General features: G+C 45.3%; 3 protein-coding genes across 3 annotated transcripts in view; all 3 read right to left on the reverse strand.

Annotated features, from left to right (window-relative positions):
- Positions 1-4,968, reverse strand: part of T265_13647 (hypothetical protein) — a gene marked incomplete at both ends in the record, with an annotated part of 58,984 nt that extends 54,016 nt beyond the window's left edge. The window contains 3 exons of the mRNA XM_009169868.1: positions 879-1,166; positions 3,403-3,743; positions 4,686-4,968. Coding sequence (XP_009168132.1) covers positions 879-1,166; positions 3,403-3,743; positions 4,686-4,968 — 912 coding nt within the window. The remainder of the gene's footprint in view (positions 1-878; positions 1,167-3,402; positions 3,744-4,685) is intronic.
- Positions 4,969-8,638: 3,670 nt separating this feature from the next.
- On the reverse strand, positions 8,639-13,991 carry T265_13648 (hypothetical protein; the record flags this gene model as incomplete). The annotated part of the gene is made up of 3 exons (XM_009169869.1): positions 8,639-8,851; positions 13,106-13,417; positions 13,877-13,991. Coding segments are annotated over 3 exons (639 nt in total), but the record flags the coding sequence as incomplete, so codon positions are not given.
- A 4,099-nt stretch (positions 13,992-18,090) lies between these two features.
- T265_13649 (hypothetical protein) lies at positions 18,091-24,085 on the reverse strand (the record flags this gene model as incomplete). The annotated part of the gene is made up of 4 exons (XM_009169870.1): positions 18,091-18,422; positions 20,650-20,948; positions 22,718-23,016; positions 23,918-24,085. Coding segments are annotated over 4 exons (1,098 nt in total), but the record flags the coding sequence as incomplete, so codon positions are not given.

Here is a 24,085-nt window from a genome sequence, read left to right on the forward strand (position 1 = left end):
CAACCTTCGGGTGGTATGGCAGCTAGGCATCGAAAGGGTGCTACAGCTGAACGATTTTTTTCAGTTCAATTCAGATGGTTATACGACGCAACAGAAGAGCTACTCACACTTCGTAGGTTACGCTGGTTAGGACAAGTACTTTGCACGTCATAGGGCCGTCAAATTCACAGAGCTCCTGTTCTGAGTCGAAACGTCCGACGATCTATGAAATGGCAACGAAATTTGAGGGTACTGACCCTTAAACTCAGTCGGGTTGACAAGTGCCGCTTCCCTAGATGGGAATCAAGGGATTGGAGTCACCAACGCTTAATAACACTGGTAGACATGGTTTACTCAAGCGGTCTGTGGTGCTCTTGCATCAAAGCTATCCACCTCAATGCGTAACTGTCCAGTTTCCCGAACTAACTGATCATGCCATCGTCTCTAGTGTTTGGCTAAATCTCCCAAGCTCTCCTATTTTCCTGTGACCAAAACCGTAGTGGCTAAAATCAGCTTACACTTAGTACTTTTATGGCTGACACACTGGACTAAAACTGGCAAGGCCTTTAAAAATCAAGGATCTCTAAGTGACTACTCGATAACCAATTGAGTTCCTCCTTAAATATCCATGCTTTATAAGCTAGTCACAGGACAAATGCACCTGTTGCTGTGGCCTATTCGGACATATATCCACAGAGCCCTTGAATAAGAGGTACTCCTCACCTACGGACATGGTTTCTCCCAATAGACAACCTTTATTTTGGCCGCAGGGGTACCATGGCTAAATGACCCGAGTTTTTTTTAATTTCAGGGACAAAAAGGCACACAAGTATTGCATCATACAATCTGTGGACCGTTTTCATCATCTTTTAATGGTACCCTGCCATCCCTTTGCTCACCTGCAAAGCGAATATCCTCACATCGTCGCACTGCACGTAGGCTGTAGTACAGGTGAGTTTAAAACGACTGGAACCAAACTGCTGATGGGCGACCAGCTGGGTTGTCGAAGGCGAGGATGATGGAAATGGAACCAGTCGTACGTCAATATTTTGCAAGGAGAAAGTCAAATGATGCTCAGGAGTTACTAGCTGCACAAGGCATTGCACCATTGTCGGAAAATTGGCGCGTATAGTCCAGACGGCAGTGGTGAGTGGGCGAGTTAATGTTACTTCAGGTGACCGAGTTTTCTGAAACGTCAATAAGGAGGTGGATCAATTTATTAGAATAACAATCAAAGGTAAATGGGGTTAGAATGGGACACCAGGTCCATAGAGTTTTGGCTCGCGCAGAATAAAAAACAATGGGTCACTGATGAGGCTGTTGAACACAGAACGAATTTATCGCCATGACCGTTTCGATCAGGACATTACTTCGTGAAGACCGTTTTTCAATTTCAAATTTCACTGCGAAGTAGATGAGGAACTCCGTCGTACAGATGGCCTCCAGCGTGCGATGAAGGACAACCTGATGGGGCAGTATGTAGATTGATATGAACAAAGATTGTGAACAATGTTCGTTTTCAGTTACTGGTCTTCCTGGCTAACGCATGAGAGATATGACACTGAACAAGCGCTACCACTGTCAAAAATACGTTAAGGCGAATAGGTCAATGCGTCAAAGTGAAACTACAGCTTGCGAAGGTTGAACAGACTGAAAGCCGACATGAATTCAACGAGCGCACAATTTGCCTTGGAACACAAGGTGTGGGTGAGGTAGCCGGATTCTGAAAACCTCTGCGTTCAATGTCATATCGAAATTCAGGCGACCGCTAAATTTATGTTGTCCCACGTGCCATGCCGGTTCAACGCACTGCCCCGACTGTGGATCAGTTACCCATTGACCAAGGCACTCTGTCTCGCCTGTTTGCAAAAAGCTGTTGTGTTCCATTCCGGCACTAAAGCACTGGATCGTGAACAACAGTCAGATAATAACAGAACGACATGATATGCAATTCCAACCAGGTGGATGACTATGAAGACTGCTCTGTTCAGAAGATGGGCAACCGTCAACCCGAAAGCGTAACCATCAACAAAATATTCGGCTATAGAAGGCTACAGAATTCAGGTGGAACAAATCTGAACCCTGCTAAGCGTTCTTGTCCTTGATATAAGGCCTGCAATAACGCTGTAGACAAAGATCCGACAGCGACAGAACTCAGCTACGACTACAGTTGAACATGCAGTTGAAACACGCAGTGAGGCAACAAAAAGAGAAGGATCAACAGTCCAAATGCAACAAAGGTAGACGAGCATAGGAAACAAGTATGTGGATAAAACGTGAGTAGTGAGCACCTGGGAAGGGTGTAAATTCTCCAGTGACCAAGGAGTAGTGAGCACCTGGGAAGGGTGTAAATTCTCCGGTGACCACCACGAGTAGAGGGGCCAAACACGAGCACTGTAAAGCATAGCTTCCCTGATACACAAATGTCCCGCTGGGGTCCAAGTACAATTCACAGGTTCCGGGCACGTAATTGAAATCAACTGAAGGGGAGAAGGGAGAAGTTCTTGGAAAGAGTAGTGTGCAGCACAACAGAAATAAACAGATTTATGAAGGCCTAACGCCCCGAGACTAGAACTCTCCGGTCTAAATCATGCATTGCGTGCACATGTCATTAGCAGAGTCACAGATTTTTGTTGTGTCATACACACCCAACTATCGGTTGAACTAAGAAACTTAGAGAGTTGTCAGATTCATTGCACTTTTCCAGCAATTTGCTGAAAATAAAACCAAGAGACGTGAACTTATGTTTCCATTTCCAACCGATATTAACACAAGCGGTTCAGAGAANCCAGGTTTTCTTCTATGCATTCTGAAAGAGGCAGAAACTATTTACCGTATACCGTGTAACAACTGATGCTATTGATATATTGCTCATGTGTGTTGTGATCATAAATTACCGAATTAGTCGTATTAGGAGGCGGCAAACGCATTATTATCAGCTACTGCGTCCGATGTGTAGCTATCTACTCGTATTTTCCTAAATCATCGGTGGCGGTCATGATCATTGCACTTGGTTTACAGTTGAAGAATAAACTCAGCTTGCTATCGGTGACCGAAGACTTGTGGTAAGCAATCGAGCCTCGCAGATTTCAGGTTCCATCATCATTGCACTTGGTTTACAGTTGAAGAATGAACTCAGCTTGCTATCGGTGACCAAACACTTGTAGTTTTTCGTGTCTAAGCAATCAAGCCTCGCAGATTTCAGGTTCCATTATAGGCACGTTAGTTGGTCCAAATGAAGCAAGATCTAAGTTCTTCTGCCTCACTTTTACATAACTCCTATTGTCAGAAAAGTTACTGATAGTGTAATCAATTGCAATCCACATTTTCTAATCGATAAACAATGTAAAATCCATACCATTCCATATTCATCTCGAATTAGAGATAAAAAGTTCAGAGGCGAAAGTATGGACAAAAACGAACCATGTCTTTCCGGCTGACGTCAAAATTCACAATCGGTATCCGAAGGAGTTGGTATCTGTTATCAACATTGATGGAAGATGATGTCGGTGTGTGCATACTTGTTGTGTATGCGGTCTCAGTTCCCTGGAAATGCCTGGCTGTTCCAATGCTACGAACGCGAATGGGCAGTGTGTTGTAGGTAAATGAGGTTTCACTGAGTGAGGCCGCAATTGTGAATATCAAACCAGATGAGTCAGTGACCACTGGGAGCAAGCTTGTGTCGGGTCGGGTAGTGGCAATTGAAGAGTCAACAGTGATGACCGACTGAAGTAAGATTCGGTCGACCTGACACTGAATTAAAGCTGTAGAAAGTGGATAGAAAGTTTTGTAGACGCTGCTGTGCAAACAAGAATCTCGTGAGTAGCTGCAGTGTACAGAGCAAAAGCCCCACCAGCCATACCGTCTAGAACACAGACAGATAGAGGGTCCGCAGGAACTACTTCGGAAAGCTGTGACAGTACGGTTCCTCGCAAGTCATGAAAATCAGAAGTGATCAGGATTTCTTACATATATTCCAACACTTTACTTGAGATGGTTTGTCAGCGATACAATTCCACTGGGCGAGATTCAATTTGGCATCAGATAGCTCGAAATTGCTTCAGAAGTGACCGACTTAATGCTATGGGCGTCATCAACTTATCGAATCCAATGACTGTAAAGCGGTTTTTACGCATTGCATCGAAGAAACAAGAGGAAGGCCACTAGTCCATCAACGAGTAGAGCACCAGAGCAATCTGGTCCGACAGTATCAGTGAACAGTTTGATTATCTAAAGAAACCACCCTGAGAGAACCAATCTTACTGGGCTTTTTAGAGCGTTTTCAGTGCACCGGTTCCCTTTAGCAGACAAGATCTCTTCAGTTTCCCTTAGCAAGGGAGACAACTATATCCGAGCCTTGCTGTCTGGCTACACGTCAGCAATTTCACCATCGTTCATGCGATCTAAAAAAGAAGCTACGCTACTTAACTAAACTCATGTATGAAAAGAAATAGGTGGTCACCTCTTCTCGCTCGGATCGGCAGGTCAAAAGTATGCAATTGGGTCAAGACGATCCCACGAAAAAAGGTTTGTTTGATGTTTCCGCAATTAAAAGGTCGAAAATATTAAGAATACAACACTGTACTTGTATAGTAGAATCTCACGGAACGCTACAGTTCAGCTTGTAGGTTGGCTTTCTATCTTCCTAGTTCGCGGGTAACTTTTATCCCTTTAGCAGTTAGTCATCTGATTTTCAACAAACTCACCACCGTTAGTGCTTAAAATGAAGCCATCCATCTGCTCAAACTGTCCTGTAATATTGATAGGATCATGCAATACTTGTGACCAGTGCTCTACGGTAATCGATCGCTGTCGGACAGGCAGAGGGAGATTCACAGATTCTGTCGAAATACGGGATGGAGGCCAAGATAGAAATGACTGCCATCCCATTGACAATCGAGATAATCCTTCACAGAAGCTCAGTATGTCTGTTGAACACCACTCGCATTGAAGGCCTTTGATGTGAAAGTCCCACTGACGGTCGTTCAGCTGTGAAAAGAGTTGAGAAAAAGGTGGGGTAAATGTCGGTAATTTTCCGAAATACGAGAGACCTTACAGTCTGTTAAAAGCAGGGATACTTCTGAGTAGAGCATGACTGATCATACTTTACTACCGTATTCGAGCTTCTGATGTTTTAAGATGTCCCGGTAATACAATGACCTGCAATGTAATGACCTGAGAATAACCAAAAGGAGCATCAACCGCTTCCAGGAAAAAATATCAGGTCAGCGCCGGAGAGCTTATTTGTTCAGTCCCAGCATCAGAAGGAGTCGCTTCATAACCAAGCACACTGCTCCTGTTAAAACACCGATGACCAAGCTTTTGATTCAAGGCTGAATCGAAATTCGGTGACAAGACGGGATGAAGGCCGAGGTGTGGACGGAACCACGTGAAAATTCAGCGACAATCCTCAGACAGGCTTCAAGTGTTGTTTCCACTATACGTCCGACATAAGAAAAAAGGCACAGGTCAACTTGTTGTCCAAAAGACCTTACCGCCGGGACCTATCTAAAGCAAGGATAGCACTAATGCTAGCATTCCAGATCATCAACAGACTGTTGAAAGGGGATTTGTTCCCCTGTTCGACGGATTTTCCTGTCAGTGCAGAAATATGGCTATGCGATCAGCTACAATCGCAAGTCGAACCTGTTCCCAACATTCCTCGCCTTGTTCGCCAAACTCGATCGAGTGCATCCGCGTGTGGCGCAGGTATGTATCCACAACTGGTTACCAGGCTGGGTTAAATAAGCCTCAATCGTCGCGCGTCCCACGGTACGGTACTGTTCAAGTGTGGTTGTGAGATGTGGTGCGGGCTCTGGTAGCCGACCTGCCAGAGTGATGGACCCTAAAAGCTGGTGAATGAAGATGAACCGCTTATCGAACCTATCGTAACATGAACCCTCGATGATGCTTTCATCATGACTAAAGATAAAGATAAAGCGTTCACCTGTAGCACCCTTCCGGTGCCTAGCTGCCATGCCACCCGAAGGGAGCACGAGGGCTGGGATACTGCCAGGTTGCCCAAGCCTAGACAGGGGAAGTCGAGTGGCGGAGGTCGGATTCGAACCGCGGACCTTCATGACTACGGTTATTTGCTTCATATATAGTAGCATAATACAGCAATGGGCGGCATGGCTAGAAGTGTTTACACTGTAGCTTAGCCAAAGTACTCTCACAATCAGTCCCACGACTACATTGCTTTTGCCCCGAAAACTCGAACGGTATTATTCGAAAGCTTAGCGCAACTCTGCCCATTGTTTCCCATTTACTAGAAGAGAGCCAGAAGAAAAAACTGGACGCTAAGAATGTTCCGCCACAAACCGAGTTATAAAGATTCGCAACCGTAACTTTCTACCATTCAACTTCCACTATTCACCTAACAGAGGCTGATCATCACTTGACATATACTCCCATATGACATGGGGCCACTAATCTCTCATTCGCGCGGTTAACAGAGAAGGTATCGTGGTTCCTGTTTCTATTATTCCAATCACTGGTGATGCGACTGAAATATAACTGTGAATTGACGTCAAACAGAACTGCCCCTCTATCCGAAATGGGAGTAGAAAACGTGCTCAAGTGTATGACGGAGTCATCTGTAGCAGTTTTGACAAATGGAATAAGCGGATCCGTCGATGCATCCAAACAAGAGAGGAACACTTCTGCCCGTAGCCTGAAAGTTATCAGGGCTGCGTACTGAAATCTGAAACCTTAGCTCAATGTCACAGTGCAACAACAAACTTCCGAATGGCTGAATCTTGCTTAATTTTCCAGCGAGTAAAACGATTAGTATTAGGCACAAAGAAACGATTCTGAAGGTCGTTGCTTACCTGTACACTCAGACTGACGAAGCTGAAAACATGTCCCCAAAGATGAGCGCCTGATCGCGGCAAACGAGCACATATATCGTGGAAGCGGCCAAGCGGATTGCGATCCATCAGAAGCTGACTTGGGTTTGTGTTCAAACATCTGGAGAATGAGAAGGGCCTGTAGTTCACCGGCTCGGGAGAGAAGGCCAGGTGAAGACCAGTGAGTTGGAAGTTGGTGTCCATATGAAACAAAGCTGGCAGCCATTCTGAAACGACGGGGAATGGATAGTCAGATGGGCGTACAGAATGAAACAGAAACCAGATGTTGATCCGAAGTGCAGTTAGCCAACTTACCGGATGAGTCGACACCGAGCGGCGGGCAGCTGAAATTTGTCCCAAACCTGTCCAGTCCGAGCTGGAGGCCTGGACGGGTTACATCAGAAAAGAGGAGGAAAAACACCTGAAACGGAGAGGAGAATGAACAGGGGAGAATTACACTCATGCACACGTGCACACCAAAGTCACAGCGCTAAGACACTATACGGAAGAAAGGAGAAGCAGCACACAGCCGCTTCATGTTTATCGGAAATCATCAGCGGCACACATCCATGGAAAATTCGAACCCCATACCCATAAAGTTTGAACACACTATTATTCATCTACGGGATTCAGAGATAACTTTGCGTCTCGACATAAATAATAATTGTTCAGCTTTACAGCTCTTGTGATGAAATTTCATGTTGACTGGCTTCCTGACTGGTGACTCCTGAGACTCGCGGTTCACATAACTGAACTACACAACAATGTCCATACCATTGTTCTTGCCAAGTCGAAAACAGGTTCGGTCCAAGGTGAAGAGAAGTGAGCACACGGAGTGCATGCACCACAAGTAATAAGTTGCACAACCAAATCGCTACTGAAGCCTATAGCAGCACCCGAAAGATTCACAAGTGTTTTACACTGCAGTTGCTAAATGTATGAAGACAGTGGAGGGAGGATTCCGGGAAGCGTAGCTCTATAATGGATCCCAGTTTCTCCCGGCTTATTCTTAGAATGAGGGGGGATTCCGGGAAGCGTAGCACTATAATGGATTCCAGTTTCTCCCGGATTATTCTTGAAATATCTACAATATCTTCATAAAGGAAGCTACCCACAATGTTGCTGAAAACAGCCCACGACCGGTTTCGCCCTTCTTGGGGCTCATCAGGTAGGCACAGTCCCTGAGTTTTCGTCAACATTATATTCGACTTGAACCCAAATTGGACTGTTTTTGAGAAATACACTCATTTGCAAGTCAATTTGGTTTTCACGAAAGACTCAACTGAATCTCTCGTTTATGATACTCTACAACTGAATGTGCTGCACACAGGCCACCTCATGTTTCAGTTGGCATCGAGATATCGCAGTATATTTTCATAAAGGAAGCTACAATATCTACATATATTCCGCAGGAGAGTCAATTTTGCATCGATTCACAACAAAGGTTTACAACGTCCTGAGAAGTATCGACCGCTGTGACCAGAGCAGCTGTTTTCCGTCAACTTAAATCGTGCACAGAGGGACATGAGGCAGTCGTTTCTCAATTATGTTCGTTGAAATTTGACGATAAGCAAGCCTGACAAGGGTACATGGCCGGTTTGATGACGTTCTTCAAACGGTTCATCGAGCAATTGATTCCAGTTCACCAGTAACGTCCAATCTGGTGCTGTTGCAAACAGAGTTGCAACACAAAACCCAGATAACAGTAGACCTATACTGCCGCAGAAAAAAAACAACTAAAGTAGGCAGTACAGTAACGAAAAATACAATACAACCAGGACATGTGGACCGAACAAAGAAAGATCACTTACCGGTGGTATTTTCTCATCAGGAGTGAAATTTTCCTCGAAATTAGTCGACGCGGCCATGCGAAACGGTGAACAGCGGCCCTCACGTTGGATGGGTTTCGAGGACTCCATCCCAGCTGCCAGATCGGTTCCACCATGTAGGCGGACCTGGATGGCTAGCCTGCGTTTACTCAGTCCCAGAAAGCGAGTCAACTTCTTCCAGACACCTGGTTCAGTCTGAGCAGTTTACAGTAGGAAAAGGGGTGATAAATTAAATTAATAATACAGGAAAGGACTCTGTTTTTGCTATAAACTAGTACATATCAGGCTCGGAGGCCCCAATCCAACCGAAGGCGAGAGATTGGCAGTGTGCCACGCGGTCAAGCCTGCCCGGCTGAGAGTTTTCCGAACAGTTATGGAGTGCGCATGAACCAGAAACGTACGTGCGAACAATGTGACTGGTTCAATCAAGGTTGCTGCCTCCGATGAACATTAACCTCAACCTACAAATCTCGGTGAGTCTTGTGAACACAGCTCTGAGCTACACATCGGGGAAAGTTGGCAGTGAGCTCTCCTTATGTATCGTCCGAGGAAATTGGAATAATTACGAAAACAAATGGTCAGGCAGAAATTCTTGTGTACCAACACTGACAGTAACACCGATGCAGAACATTGTTACTTCAATGCCGCACAACGTCAATCCATTAAAATGAGGCTTAACAATGAAAACAACGAGCTCGGAAAGGAACGCCATGAGCATCCGGTCATAGGCGCGTCTTTCAGCAACATCAGCCGCCTACAGAGAGGGCCTCTTGCGCCTCATTCCGAAAGGCGGATCGTACCTATAATGCGGAATTTACCTTCATTTTCTCCCTTTGTGATACATCCATGCATACAGTGTGGAAAAGATATTGCAAATAAACTCGAATAATATCCTGTCTTGCCATCCACATTAGTGAACCACCTGGATTACGTGAAGTTAACCGTGGCCGAACAGAGTAACATTCAGCGTGTAACAACTTCAAACGGACTTGAGAGCAGAAACAACTTATTAGATTGTCCTTACTGAGATGCCAACTTCATCGTTAGGTATTTCATCAAAGAGACGTCAATCCGAAAGGCGACTACGGATGGGCAACAACGTCGAACAGAACGAGTGATCATGTGACAGGAGGCAGGACTAGGTCAGTGTCATAGCAAGCAGCAAGTGAGTTGATTGTTTTTGTGCACACAAAACAGGGGCTTTACTCAGAGGCAATGGTTCGGAATGCGTTAGAGGGTGAATGATTGATTCCGACAATCAGATGACTTGTTGGTTGTGTCAATCGACGAAGATGCGTTAAACTCGCTGCTGTCCACCACAGCAGGTAGTTTAGTAGATGCTTGGCTAGTTTCGGCGATATTTTGGCCTTGTTTTTCCACATAATTGTCACCCTGTAGGCATGTCAGTAAACGAAGTTGTCGGCTTAAGACTGTATACACTAGAACAGAAGTGCATTGGCGAGCAAAGACACTAACCGCCAAAGCTTTGGACGCAGTGCCATGCAGAAATAGCAAATGCGGTTCGATATGAGCAGACGCTTAGCCTGACCGACAGTTGAGGATGGTCTATGATACAGTCATTAGAATTCATTCGATGGCCATCTGCACCTGCACGTATACCCTGCCCATTTTCCCCGTCACTATATCAGATTAGCTGCTAGCCACTGTTTATCCAATCAGCTCTCTTCTGAATCGAACAAATGATGTGAAGCTAGCACCTCTGGGAAAACCGACAGCTCCACTACCCAAAATACAATGCCCGTCTAGAAGACATTTGCTTGAAGATTTTTCAGGTACGCTGTTTCAACAGCGTACCGAAATTCCGTTGCTGTGGCAAGCAAACAGCTATACCGAGCAACAGGAAGTGTGTGGACGTGTGATGACGACCGAAAAATGGCGAGCTACCATTTGGGAGGCCGTTCTGTGTCTCCCGAGACATCCCACACATCCCACTGTGGTGTCCAAGGTTGACGCATCAAACAACCAAGTTACGGTGCTTCCTAGATGTGCCCATACAGATCCGATCATAGTCAACTGATGACAAGTTTCACGTACAGAGTATTTGTGTTGGAGTGAAAAACATGGCAGCCAGTACTTTCTCGTTTAATGACTTTGACCGATGCGACTGATTTGTGTTGTCCACACCGAAGAAGTGGAGTTTCACGTTCAGTAAATTGCATCACACACGCGATCGTAAACAGAGGTTCAACTTCGGCTGCCTAGCATGCTACATAAGCTTAGCTGACAGCCAGTTCAGTAGAGCAGGTTGGATACATCCAGCTCATCCTGACGTTGATCCTGATCGGATGCCCAGCTAGTGTGCTAGTGATACATCCATGCATACAGTGTGGAAAAGATATTGCAAATAAACTCGAATAATATCCTGTCTTGCCATCCACATTAGTGAACCACCTGGATTACGTGAAGTTAACCGTGGCCGAACAGAGTAACATTCAGCGTGTAACAACTTCAAACGGACTTGAGAGCAGAAACAACTTATTAGATTGTCCTTACTGAGATGCCAACTTCATCGTTAGGTATTTCATCAAAGAGACGTCAATCCGAAAGGCGACTACGGATGGGCAACAACGTCGAACAGAACGAGTGATCATGTGACAGGAGGCAGGACTAGGTCAGTGTCATAGCAAGCAGCAAGTGAGTTGATTGTTTTTGTGCACACAAAACAGGGGCTTTACTCAGAGGCAATGGTTCGGAATGCGTTAGAGGGTGAATGATTGATTCCGACAATCAGATGACTTGTTGGTTGTGTCAATCGACGAAGATGCGTTAAACTCGCTGCTGTCCACCACAGCAGGTAGTTTAGTAGATGCTTGGCTAGTTTCGGCGATATTTTGGCCTTGTTTTTCCACATAATTGTCACCCTGTAGGCATGTCAGTAAACGAAGTTGTCGGCTTAAGACTGTATACACTAGAACAGAAGTGCATTGGCGAGCAAAGACACTAACCGCCAAAGCTTTGGACGCAGTGCCATGCAGAAATAGCAAATGCGGTTCGATATGAGCAGACGCTTAGCCTGACCGACAGTTGAGGATGGTCTATGATACAGTCATTAGAATTCATTCGATGGCCATCTGCACCTGCACGTATACCCTGCCCATTTTCCCCGTCACTATATCAGATTAGCTGCTAGCCACTGTTTATCCAATCAGCTCTCTTCTGAATCGAACAAATGATGTGAAGCTAGCACCTCTGGGAAAACCGACAGCTCCACTACCCAAAATACAATGCCCGTCTAGAAGACATTTGCTTGAAGATTTTTCAGGTACGCTGTTTCAACAGCGTACCGAAATTCCGTTGCTGTGGCAAGCAAACAGCTATACCGAGCAACAGGAAGTGTGTGGACGTGTGATGACGACCGAAAAATGGCGAGCTACCATTTGGGAGGCCGTTCTGTGTCTCCCGAGACATCCCACACATCCCACTGTGGTGTCCAAGGTTGACGCATCAAACAACCAAGTTACGGTGCTTCCTAGATGTGCCCATACAGATCCGATCATAGTCAACTGATGACAAGTTTCACGTACAGAGTATTTGTGTTGGAGTGAAAAACATGGCAGCCAGTACTTTCTCGTTTAATGACTTTGACCGATGCGACTGATTTGTGTTGTCCACACCGAAGAAGTGGAGTTTCACGTTCAGTAAATTGCATCACACACGCGATCGTAAACAGAGGTTCAACTTCGGCTGCCTAGCATGCTACATAAGCTTAGCTGACAGCCAGTTCAGTAGAGCAGGTTGGATACATCCAGCTCATCCTGACGTTGATCCTGATCGGATGCCCAGCTAGTGTGCTAGTGAAAGGAAAAAGGCTTTCGCCGCGGAGTTATTTATTATGCCATGCCAACTGTACATTTACAGACTATTGGACAGGGAAGCAAAACTCTCATATGCACCTTGTTTACTAAAACTGAATACCCATCTTTGAACGGAAAAAGGCTTTCGCCGCGGAGTTATTTATTAGCAAATGCCAACTGTACATTTACAGACTATTGGACAGGGAAGAAAACTCTCAATATGCACCTTGTTTACTAAAACTGAATACCCATCTTCTCTTTGAACGCGTCTTCCTGAACTTTCCTGGATATTCATTGACCGTTGCTCAAATCCAAGCGAATGCTACAAAAAGTGACTCCACAAATTCCGCAATAGATCTCACTTTTCAGGAGACGCAAAGCGGACTTACGAGAAAACATACTACTCTCGTGCCTCCCCATCAGTAGTATCACCGTTAAACCGGTAGTAATAGTCGAATAGCTCCTCAGATCATCGTAGTATACGGAGAGCTAGGATTGGTGACCTTTACCGAACTGGAACGTCCTTAACTCAGAAATCGTTAGGAACAAATAGGAGTAGGGAGGAAGGAAGGAGTTATTTCGGAAACTGTAGACCGAGGGAAAAAGCAAACAAGATAGCTGGGTCGAAACTTACAGACAGACAAGACCGATCCAATCCGCCACCGGATACGGGATCCCCAGAAGCAAAGCGTGTCACAGGCGTAGCTAGCTCAAGCCCCAGCGCCATAGGAAGACTGTGTTTAAGCATTCCAGCATGTCGACCGACGTGAGCCCAGCTGGTCTGGTAATACCGAGACTCGGTCTGGCATTGTTCATCCAACCATACGCAGGTGAGCCACACGATATGAATGAGCTGGACAAGAAACTCAGCTTCTGATGGGCTGTGAACATAGGCTGCGTGCACTTGGCCAACGGACAAGTTCATAAATGAAGTGAACAAGGTGCGCTAGGGAGGGGGAATAGAACATGTCAGTTGGTATGGTAAGTATCCGAAAAAGTGATAGACAACAAGTTCATAACGCAAAGTTACCTTATGAACAGCGGCTATATAGCAAACACGTGGAGATACCACCGACCAACTCCAACCGCATGGTTGGATTTCCGGGCAACACAAGAGACAACTGCAACTGTAGAGCACAGTCCATTTGGTAAGTAAGGTGGTCCCGATCAATAGTGAACAGTCTAGAAACTACCGATATGCCCGCATTTCTTTTCTACCGTCCTCTTTAAAGAAGAAAACGATGTTATACTGTCCCAGTCGCGTTCACTTAGAGGTAGCGGAAAGAAAATGCATCATCGCTGGTATGAGGACCGTCTCATCTTTTCACAACACGTCAGAACTCTTCCGTTGTTGCAACGACATGAACGAAACACAGACTAACTCCAGGAAAGGTAGCAGACTTACCTGATGTGTCAGGTCTAATGAGCCTAGCCGGAAGTCCACAACACAACAGTTCCGCTCGTTTTGCCAGCCACTGGTGAGATGAAAGTCAACCAACTGAAAGAACCCAGTGAGAGTAGCTGAAGTTATATCACCAATGCTATTGCCACCACAAGGCGATTGATCGCAAACCCCGGTAAATGCGGGTGATGGCAAGCGGAGCGGTGAAGCCGGTCGGTCACTATGCGCCAGAAATCGGAGCGACTCCGCTAAACGGAGACGTTTGGGGCGGCGGAAAAAGTGAAATCCTCGTACTTTGGCAATGGAGGCAAAGGGTAGAAGTAGAGAGTCTGGTGCAGACTTCTCGGACCAGTCAGAAGATCCGCTCTCTAAAGCGGCAGTGAAACAGCGAATTTTCAGCTGCATACTCCTAGAGGAACGTAAAATTAGACGTAAAACAGAATACCCATTGAATCCGTCCGATAAATCAGGTTTTGTTGAAGTAAATAACAAATCCGCCAACAACTTGACTCACCAGAGAATAAAGCGGACACCATCTATTTCATGCCTGATACGTACTGCCATCTTTTAAATTTCTCTAAACTTTTCAAGATAGTGAAGACGACCTTGTTAGCATGAACCACAACGCACTTGGTCGGTTGATGAACCTACATGCTTGATACTACACCGGCTTCCTGTATCAATATCCGGTTGTTCCCAGTACATGGTTAGGAAAGGAGGGCTTCGATAAACATCTCGTTTTGGATGCCTAGCAATATATTCGATTGAACACCAAGGATATAATCTCGGTAGGACACATTTCCGGAAATCGCCTGGAGGGGTTTCGTGTCACTAATCGGTGATCATCACTATTGAGTCAACTCATTAGTTAAAGTCGCTCAGGACAGTTGTTGTCAAACCATTTAGAATGATGCAGTCCCTCCAGTATGCCGCAAGACGTCGATCAGCCTAGCACGTTCTGCCCACCTCATGAAAGTATTCGAAATGAACAAAAATTACTCAGTAACAGTCAAGAGAAACTATCAGGAGGGTCAGATTCCTGAAAGGAACCTCAGAACGCCCGGGACCTACTGCTCCACCAAAAGCTCAACAGGAAAGCTGGCAAGCATCCAGGCCAGTCAATCATTCAATCAATTCAGCAAAACCTGATGAGTGTTCTTGCACGCCACAGAAACACGACTGGAAGTGATCTGCGTTCAGGCATTTCATAGAGGCACGATCGATGTTGATGGGTGTTCATTAACGCCCATCAAACAGCCTGGATCAATGTCAGAAAGTCCCCTTTAAATAGCGTGGGGTCGTTGTAACCTTTGCTCTCGCACTCGCACGCACTCACGCTCTCGCACTCGTTTGTTCGGAATATACCGGTTGTGTTCCCTTCTGTGAGTCTTTTTTCTCCGGCACTAGGCACTGGAGCGGGTTAGCAACAGATACCACAGGTCAGCGAATCAGCAGATATAACAGAAGCGAAGGGGGTTATTGGTGCCCTACACCGTTTCACAAACATAATGTACGCTTAGAATAAACTTTATCAAAAACAGTAATTTTTACATATATTGAAAACTATCAGTTAAAGAGGAATCTGTGGCATTTGCATGCTCAGGCTAGTTTGAGGATAGCACCATATCACCGAAATTTTTAGCCCCGTTAATTTCATGTTCATACACAGTGGACTAAGAGAAACCCGACTCGAAAAATGACCTAGGCACATAGCAGCTATGCACAGATGACCAGTTCGACAATTTTGGGGTGAAAAGCCATTGAAAACCCAAGCTGCCGAAGAAAACAGAATATGTATGGGTAAATTTAGTTGGGATGTGATAAAAACAGTGTGGCCGCCAGGACCGCAATATCGGCTGAAACATGTGTATACTGGACAATGGTGATTACTCAAGCCAATTTACCGTTCGTGATGGTCATAAACTTTGCTGTACTTCCAGAATTCTGATGAAGGTATGATTCCCTCTGTTGTTTATAATCTGATGGGTTCACTTTTTGTTCAATAAATGCAAACCTGGAAACGAGGATTGAATGAGACTCCCCTCAAGCTAGAGAAGGCAGAGTACACAAAACCACACAGCAGGATGGGTCACTAACAGAACACAAAAAGGTGAACCAACACAGAGATTAACTGGAACGGTCTTGACACTATCCAGGTCGGGTCGGATTGGGGAAAACTGACATCGGGTGGCCAGATCGAATGTCACCACACGACCAGCTAATAAGCCGCAGGTTTTTCACACAGTTGGTCATTTAACAGTGTACTGTGACCGTTAGTTATAGTACCATGTGTTCTAAACTTAACAGAGAGGCCATGTGACGATGAAAAAGGGTTTCTGTGACCTTTCAGGCATCCCGAAAAGTTGGTATTTAGGGAAGGCGGGTGGGACGTGATTAAAACATTAGAGAGTTCCCTTCGGCTGGCAACTACTCGCTTAAAATGTACTTCAATCTGAAGAAAGTAACTTATTTAGTATCCCACAATTCGAGAGTTAACAAGATGGTGTAATGATGTTCTCATTCCTAGAGTGGGATTTATTGATTTGAGACTACGATACACGGGGACGAGAGGCCTGTGAATCCTTCGTTGGACATGGAACATAACCCCGTCCCCACAACAGTAGCGTTGAAAACAGCGTGCATTCAAGAAGAGAGAACAATCACCCATTTCAATTCTCGGTCAACACCAACAGTAAAGTAACTGGACTGTCCACAGGGCAATAAAGGAGACGCAACAGCAGTCCCACGGCACGGACATCCTCGCTCCACGTCCTACAGATGTAAGCCTGAAGGCTGCTCAGTAACTTCTCCTCATTATATGCATTAATGAATGTGTGTGTGTGTGTGTGGAGTGGTGGCGAATACGGTGCTAGTTTCATTGAAGAATGAAGATTGGTCAATCCATAAAACTACAAATCAAGAACGAATCACCATCAGAAATGAGAATGAACCAAGCAAATAAGTGGTTCGGCAGTCCTTACCTGCCGATTCACCGGATGCCATTCTGCTATACATATTATCCAACTCAAGTACTCCCCCTAACAGAGGGAAGCTAAGCCACTAATGCAGAAAAAACGCCATGTTCACTCGTTTCCAAACGACAGTGATGATTGCGTCTCTGTTCACATCAATTATAGAGACCGTATGCCTTTGATTCACCCACTTATATCAATTAAAGCAATGTGGAACATGTGGAACGCGTAGCTACATGGATAAAAGCTCGTGCAACCCCAGGAGAGCATGCTTCCAAGATCAGTACAGTTTTGGACAGTCCTCATGGTGCGCATTATTCAGCGAGAGCACTTAATGAAAGGTTAGACTGCTCGTAAGTGCACAGACCATGGTGGTATTTGATCTAACGCACAAAAAGAACGCTGATTTCCGCGAACAGGGCTTGCAAGATGCTCGGTTCGCGCTGGGGAAGGTTCAACATGGTAAATAATGGGCTAATTTTTCTGTGCCTTGTTGGTTGGTGTTTACCTGTCATATTGGCATGACATGAGTGTCCAATATTGATGCTGCGATGGCGTACACCCGATTTATTTGCAAGTCTTATTGTGAAGAAGAATAAAAGTGGACGGGAAAGGGACTAATAGAACGCTTGCCACAAGCGTCTCCAGGTGCCCACACCTCCAGACACTCATTCAGGCAATCTGGATAGAAACTGACAATAAGGACGCCACTGACAGCGATTAACAGCCATACCTTGCCATATCTTAGCCATGTTAGTGACCACCCGTCGAAGGAACCGACACGTTGCCCGCCAGCCACATAGTGAAAAATCTAGACGGTAAATCGCACAACGCTACACAATCATCAGCGGAGAAAAACATGGCGAGGATTCAGGCGATAAGAGAACCATCCATGAACAGCGAGTTAAGCTAGCGAATGAGTTCTAATTACATAGGCTGCTGACTGAATGCTGATGATATTGAAGTGAGATATTCCTACTCAGTTCCGAGTAGTAAATCGTAGCTGGGTCTAGAATAGAGAAATAGAAATGTGGTGGGAATAAACCCTAAGTAATTTCATTAAAACAGATCTTTCCAAATGGAGTGTACGCCCAGCCTGTAGGATCCACATCAACGTTATCCACCAATCAGTGTGCGACATTCCCCAAAAGATAAGAAAAATCCTTCGTGTGGTGGCTTTTCTTGGGGAATAACTGTATGAAAATAACCAGACCAGACACTCATGAATCGATCTAACACTTACTGCCGAAACATGAAACGAATAAGCTCAAAGTGGAAACCAACTCCGTCCGTTCGCTTCGTCGAAGGGACTTCACTCGCAAACGGTTGGTTGTAGTCTGAGGCAGAGAGGAAAGCAACACACATGTGTGCAGGGAATGGATGAGCATCAGTAGAGATAGACGGTTCGGTTGTTGAGTGGCCGATTTCGGTCCACGGAATGCTTGGTGTTCGCTGAACTGGGCTGTGAGTGATGGTGATGGATGTTCGCCGAACCGAGGCAAGACCAAGAGGCGATGAGGGCAAAGAGGAAACGTAGCTATTGATCCAGAGCGATTGTTTGAGGATCTCCAGAAGTTCTAGAAGTGGAAAAATGGGAGTGTACCAGCCTCATGTTTAATGATTAGGGTTTTCATAAGTGGTTAGGCTAAATGTTACTGGAGTCACTAGATGGCCAGGATCAGCAAACAAGCCTTGCATATCTCAGTTACACTGTGAATGTAGCGCCGCAAGGGAAAAGCTGGATCTTCGAAATCTACAAGGTCGGTGTGTCACCACCAAACTTTCCCAACAAGATTCGATGTTCTAAATGTGTCCAGGGTAAGAAGACAGTGAGAACTAAATAAGCTCTCGGAGTTTAACACAGATGACCCATGCAACAATAAATGGGTGTCAATCTATTACGGTCACTAATACACCGTAGATTGGCTAGGCAAATCAATCAATCAGCTATAAACTATGTATCATGAACACAACAGCTCCAGCTGATAGATTTTCGATCAGTTTCGGAGAGTGGGAGAGTGTGGGACATACAACCAAGCTTTGGAGGCGATCGCATGTTCAGTTAGTTCGGGAACTGGGTAGCTATGCACGAGCGCCACCGCGTGATTGGACCATTTCTGACAGTGTCATTACCCATTGGTGAGTTGAGTCCCGGGGTCCTCATCCAGGGAGGTGGTAGTTGTCGACCCGACTAAGTTTACTGGTCGGTGTCCACTTCTCAGTCAGTCCAACTCAGTATAGGGCTGAACGAAAACAGCTTTGCGAGGCAAAGCTGGCGTACCTCCACATTGCTAATCTGATGTTCCCACCCGATCCGACCAATGCTTCGGAGACACCGACAACTTTCGTATGCCCACTGCACGTAGAGGCCACGTTTCTGATCCATGAAGCAGTATGGACCACAGTGCAAACTTTGCCCTTCACAGACAACTGGCGTCATGTCGGCGCTGTAGGTGTCAGAAGTTGACAAAAGCTGTCCCGGCCTTTCCGATTAGAGAAGAAATCTCGTCTCCAGCCAGTCCACCGGAACTTATACAACTGCCCAGGTAACCGAATTTATCTATCATATCGACTGGCTTGTCTACAAGCATGAGGTTAAAGTTTGATCCCAACCAGTCTTGTAGACGCACTTTACACTTTGCAGGTGTGAAGCGCACGATAAACCATGCGGTAGAATTATTTGGGTTAGTTAAAACAGTTTACATTTTTAACGAATCTGAACCAAGGGGAGCAACGTAGTGGAGTGTACAATCATCCGGGCTTCGGGCAATAAATTGCTGGAGCAAATCCAGAATACTCACCGCAGTATAGTTCGAAGGGGGCACTCCAAACATCTGAACTCACATATTCAACTGCTGTTGACGACTGTAATAACCCCAGTCAAGTCTAGACAGTTAAGCTGCATTCCAGTCTTACACTTATCTCAAGACACTTAACAATGGAAGGGGACATCTGGGTTTGACTGAAGAAAAAGATCCATTTGAAATATAGAAGCGGTATTACTTGTATAGATTTTTGGTACCTAAATTTTCCAAAGCTTGGCTACCCGAATTTTCTATACCCCAAATGCTCCCAGCGAAATAATTACCCAAAATCTGTTAGAATCCTGATCATCATTGGCAATCCCAAAATCCCCACGTGACCCTCATCTGAAAAGTCGTCACTCAGGGAAACGATCGGCGCTGGATCACGTGACATGAACTGCGTTATTGATTGACAGTGGCGATTGTCCTGTTTAAATGATCAGCCAGTATCAGCTGGGTGACACAGAATCCAAGTCCTTACAGGTAAGCTTGCGGCCTGGAATCTCTGAAGTGATTCGTGGAGAGCGCGGTTCTTGTGGATGAATCATCATGTGACCACAAGACAAGTCACTGCCGTACAACCAAAAAGCTCTCAAAGGGTGAACAGGAGGCATCTGGTGCTAACCTACCACACAACCGTTCCATAGAGTCCACATTCACTTGGATAATCGAGGTGAAAACTGAAACTACGAATGCCATTGACATTGAGCAGTAAACTCAATTGCACCGGTATTTGCCACAGACGACAAGCATACACAAACGGCGCACTTGTATGATGGATATCATATATAATCCGTAGCTATTCCACTCCTCGATACAGCAGAAACCTTTCAACAAGGTCAGAAAATGACCGAAACCCCTAGTAGACGATATGTAGCAGACTGAACAGAAGTAAGTGGTTTCTAGCTCAACTTTTGCAGGCTGCGGTACTATCCATCAGACATCGGACCAAGAGGAAAATGTACTCTGATAATATCTGAGATCAAACCACTGAACAAACCTTCCATCAACCCGGCTCGAAAACCGAAGAACTTCACACATACGGAGTTGACCAACCAATCGGAGGGCGACACGTCGTATTGACCAAACGGGGCCGGTTCCGTTAGAGTGCGACGTAGCAGAACCACATTTAAATGCGCTTGAGCTCCCAAGTGTCCGAGCAACATACCTATTTGATGAGCGGATTTGCCAGACTTGTACGAATCCCCGTCTTCCTCATAAGATTCTTCTGTATCAGGTGTATCTGAGGTCGAAAGTAGTTTTCCACAGAGTGGGCCACTTTTAACTCGTATATGAAGACTGGTTGCGTGGGAAAAATAGAGAACATGGAAAGGGTATCTGACAGGTCACAGTCAAAATGTCACTCACAATAGTGCTAACTGTTTATGCACGTAGCTATCCATGATCGAAGCGGTGAACAGCTGCGTCACTTTAGAAAGTTCGAGAAAGCCCAGTTTTATGGTGCGAGATACTCCCTGTTTTGCTTTCGTTCAAGAACGTCTGTTCAAAGTCGATATTCGATCTAATTTGATCGTAAAATGGTAGTCTTGGGAAGAAAATTAGTGGAGATAATATTCACCGAGTACTTGACACAACCACATGGATACTTAGTGTACTGGGAACAATTCGCTCGTGGTGTCGGACAGTTGTGGGGGAATTGTAAGAGAACAATTAGGTTGTGTTCAGTCATGGAAAAAGCAGACCACTAAGTGTTCCACCTTCACTGGAGTTGATAAGGTGGATATGATGGGATACACTGACTGACGGTTTTCACTGATGATGGAAACACAACACGGGCATAGACCATGGATGGGTGCCCCAAAGACGTGATGCTCAACGGATCCTCTACGAAGATTGTGAAAAGCTACGAACAGTCGTGTGACTACTCATAAGTAGTCGAATCGCCTGACAGTATTCAAAGTGCCGACCGGAGGTGTGATCCTTTTCAAACCACTGTGAGCAACCGTCAGTAGCCGAGCTCACACCTGTTGGGATCATCAATTTTATTTCGGCTCAATTGTTCGGTCTGAGTCTTCTGGCTCAACGGTTCATGTAGAACAACAAAAGTGGTTGCGTTGGTACGAGGAAGACCCGGAAACAGACTTGGTTGTTCAAGCTGTAGTATTTCTGAGATCGATCTAACTTTATGAACAGATTGGGTCGACCAGTGCGAGCTATGTTGATGGATCATTGTGGCACCCAACTATGTTGAACTGTAGGATTCCAGCTAGCAACTATAGTGAATTATGACCATCCTCAGTTGAATACATGCAAATTCCCCGGCCAGAGTCTTACCATCCGAGTTGAGTCTTTTGTTGTCAAAATTAGTGAGGAACCATAATCAACCAGAGATACAAGATTCCCATTTTTGGGCCATAGTGGGCCATTTATGGAGATTCCACAAGGAGGACGTGGTGCGCCAATCACCGTGGAACTAATTCAAACGAGGCGACCCAGAAAGTTAACCTCCGAAAATCACAATACGCACACTTCTGAAACAAGCCATTGTGGCAGAAAGGTGGAGGATCCATCCCCTCACAAAGACCACTTTATACCACCTTCGGAGTGTTTTTTTATGAAGTTATTAGCACCGCATGACGTAGAGGAGGCAATATCCAGTTGTGTTGAACTTGTTCCGATAAACTTAATACGACAGATGTTCAAAACGACCTAAAAAAACCGCCACAGACAAACAACGGCGGTTAGGCCTATGGTGTTCCCCCTGGAGAAGCCATCTTTCAAAATAAGCCATTTTGGTTACACCCTTACAAAACAGACTGCATTAAGAGAAACCTTTACAGTCAGCGGCTTATTGAAATGATCGCTCCAGAGGAGGGAAATGACAATTTTCAGGATCAACCATATCCTACTTTATGATTACCACTTTCAAACCCCATTCCCAATCAGCAGGCCTCCACTTTCCTCGGAAGATCCCGACAGAGTTTGGCGAATGCCTCTCCGAGATAAGTTCAGAACCCTTCAAAAGGTTATTACTCTAGGGATGCCCATCATTATGGGCATTGAAAATTACCACAAACCCGCATATGTAAAACGACCTCGAAACGTACAAACCCGATTCCGATTGAAACGTGACGAGTAGATAGCTCAGCCCAAACGTCGCCGCGATACAACTGTTTGTGGCCCAACTGAAATAATCCACGTTAAGCCGTTCAGAGCCGCCATCAACTGACGCCCGCTTTTCAGGTCTAACTGACGATCGACGAACGTCTTGGTGACGGTGATTACGGGCTCGGCCAATTGCAGAATGTGAGGCGTGGTCGCCGAAATGGCACAGTAAGCTTCTGTCGGCCAGCTGTGTAGAAGGCCATAGACCAACCCGTACATTGCTTACCGTGATGGAGAAAAACTAGAGTGGGATGAAGGGAGAATGTGAAAAGATACGTTCTTAGGGTAAACTTACTGAATATTAGCTTTCCTGTTAAAGGTTATGATAACAATGACGACGCTAGCCATAGATACGGATGCGAAAAGTGTCAGACAAGTCACCACGCTCAAATACACCCATTAATATGGGTGTATTGCAACATCAGAATGCAACTGCAAACCTGAAATCCTTCGCCAAGACTATATTTACAGTTGACTGATCAGGCCCAAGACTCCAATGTGAGGCATTCCTTCCAACGTACGAACAGAACTCTGACAGTTGGGGCTGAGGTGGCTTCGGTAGATCGTAAAGATGTACATGTCACGCACAGTAAACATAGGTCACTAGAAAGAAAATGCAACCCTGAACATAAGTGGGCTTGTTGGACAAAACCGAAAAATGGTCAATTTTGTGTGTATACCTAAATTTGAGGCAGAATATTAAATGGGACATAGGTGTCTGGGCCGTTATGGGCTTAGCTATCAGTTGGAACAAAAGAAACCTGCACAAATGCTCACCAAACATTATGCTGCTCGTTCATCTGTGACCCAAAACACTGTAAACATTGGATAAAAACAACCTACCGAAGATCTCAAGTTCCCCACTACGGACTTTCATTTAGTAAAATACGTTCAGTAAAAAAATTCAGTAAAACGCATTTGCAAAACAATACCAGGAGGATTGACGATTTTGGTCAAGGGTCGTTTTCACATGACGTTTATTAGAACAGCGGGAATAAGAATAAATTGCATCACACCTCACTTTAGTTTATGATCTAAAATACAGGTGCAGCGCACCAACTTCTAGGAAACTGATTGAAAGTTCGGCAGTATCAATGGTGAGTATACCATGATCAAACGAAAGCACTGACTCCCCTACTCACTTGAATAGTTTTGAAGGGTATCTTCGAGAGGAAAATTCGTTGATTTTCTGTCCTGAGATGCCGGACACGAGAGGCCTCTCGCTTTCTGCGGACTGCCTTTAACAACCCATACAGACCTTCATGAGTTGTGTGGAAAGCAACGCAGTCAATAATCACAGATAAAACGGA

The sequence above is a fragment of the Opisthorchis viverrini genome (assembly GCF_000715545.1).
Source record: "Opisthorchis viverrini unplaced genomic scaffold opera_v5_89, whole genome shotgun sequence".
Classification (NCBI taxonomy): Eukaryota; Metazoa; Platyhelminthes; class Trematoda; order Opisthorchiida; family Opisthorchiidae; genus Opisthorchis; species Opisthorchis viverrini.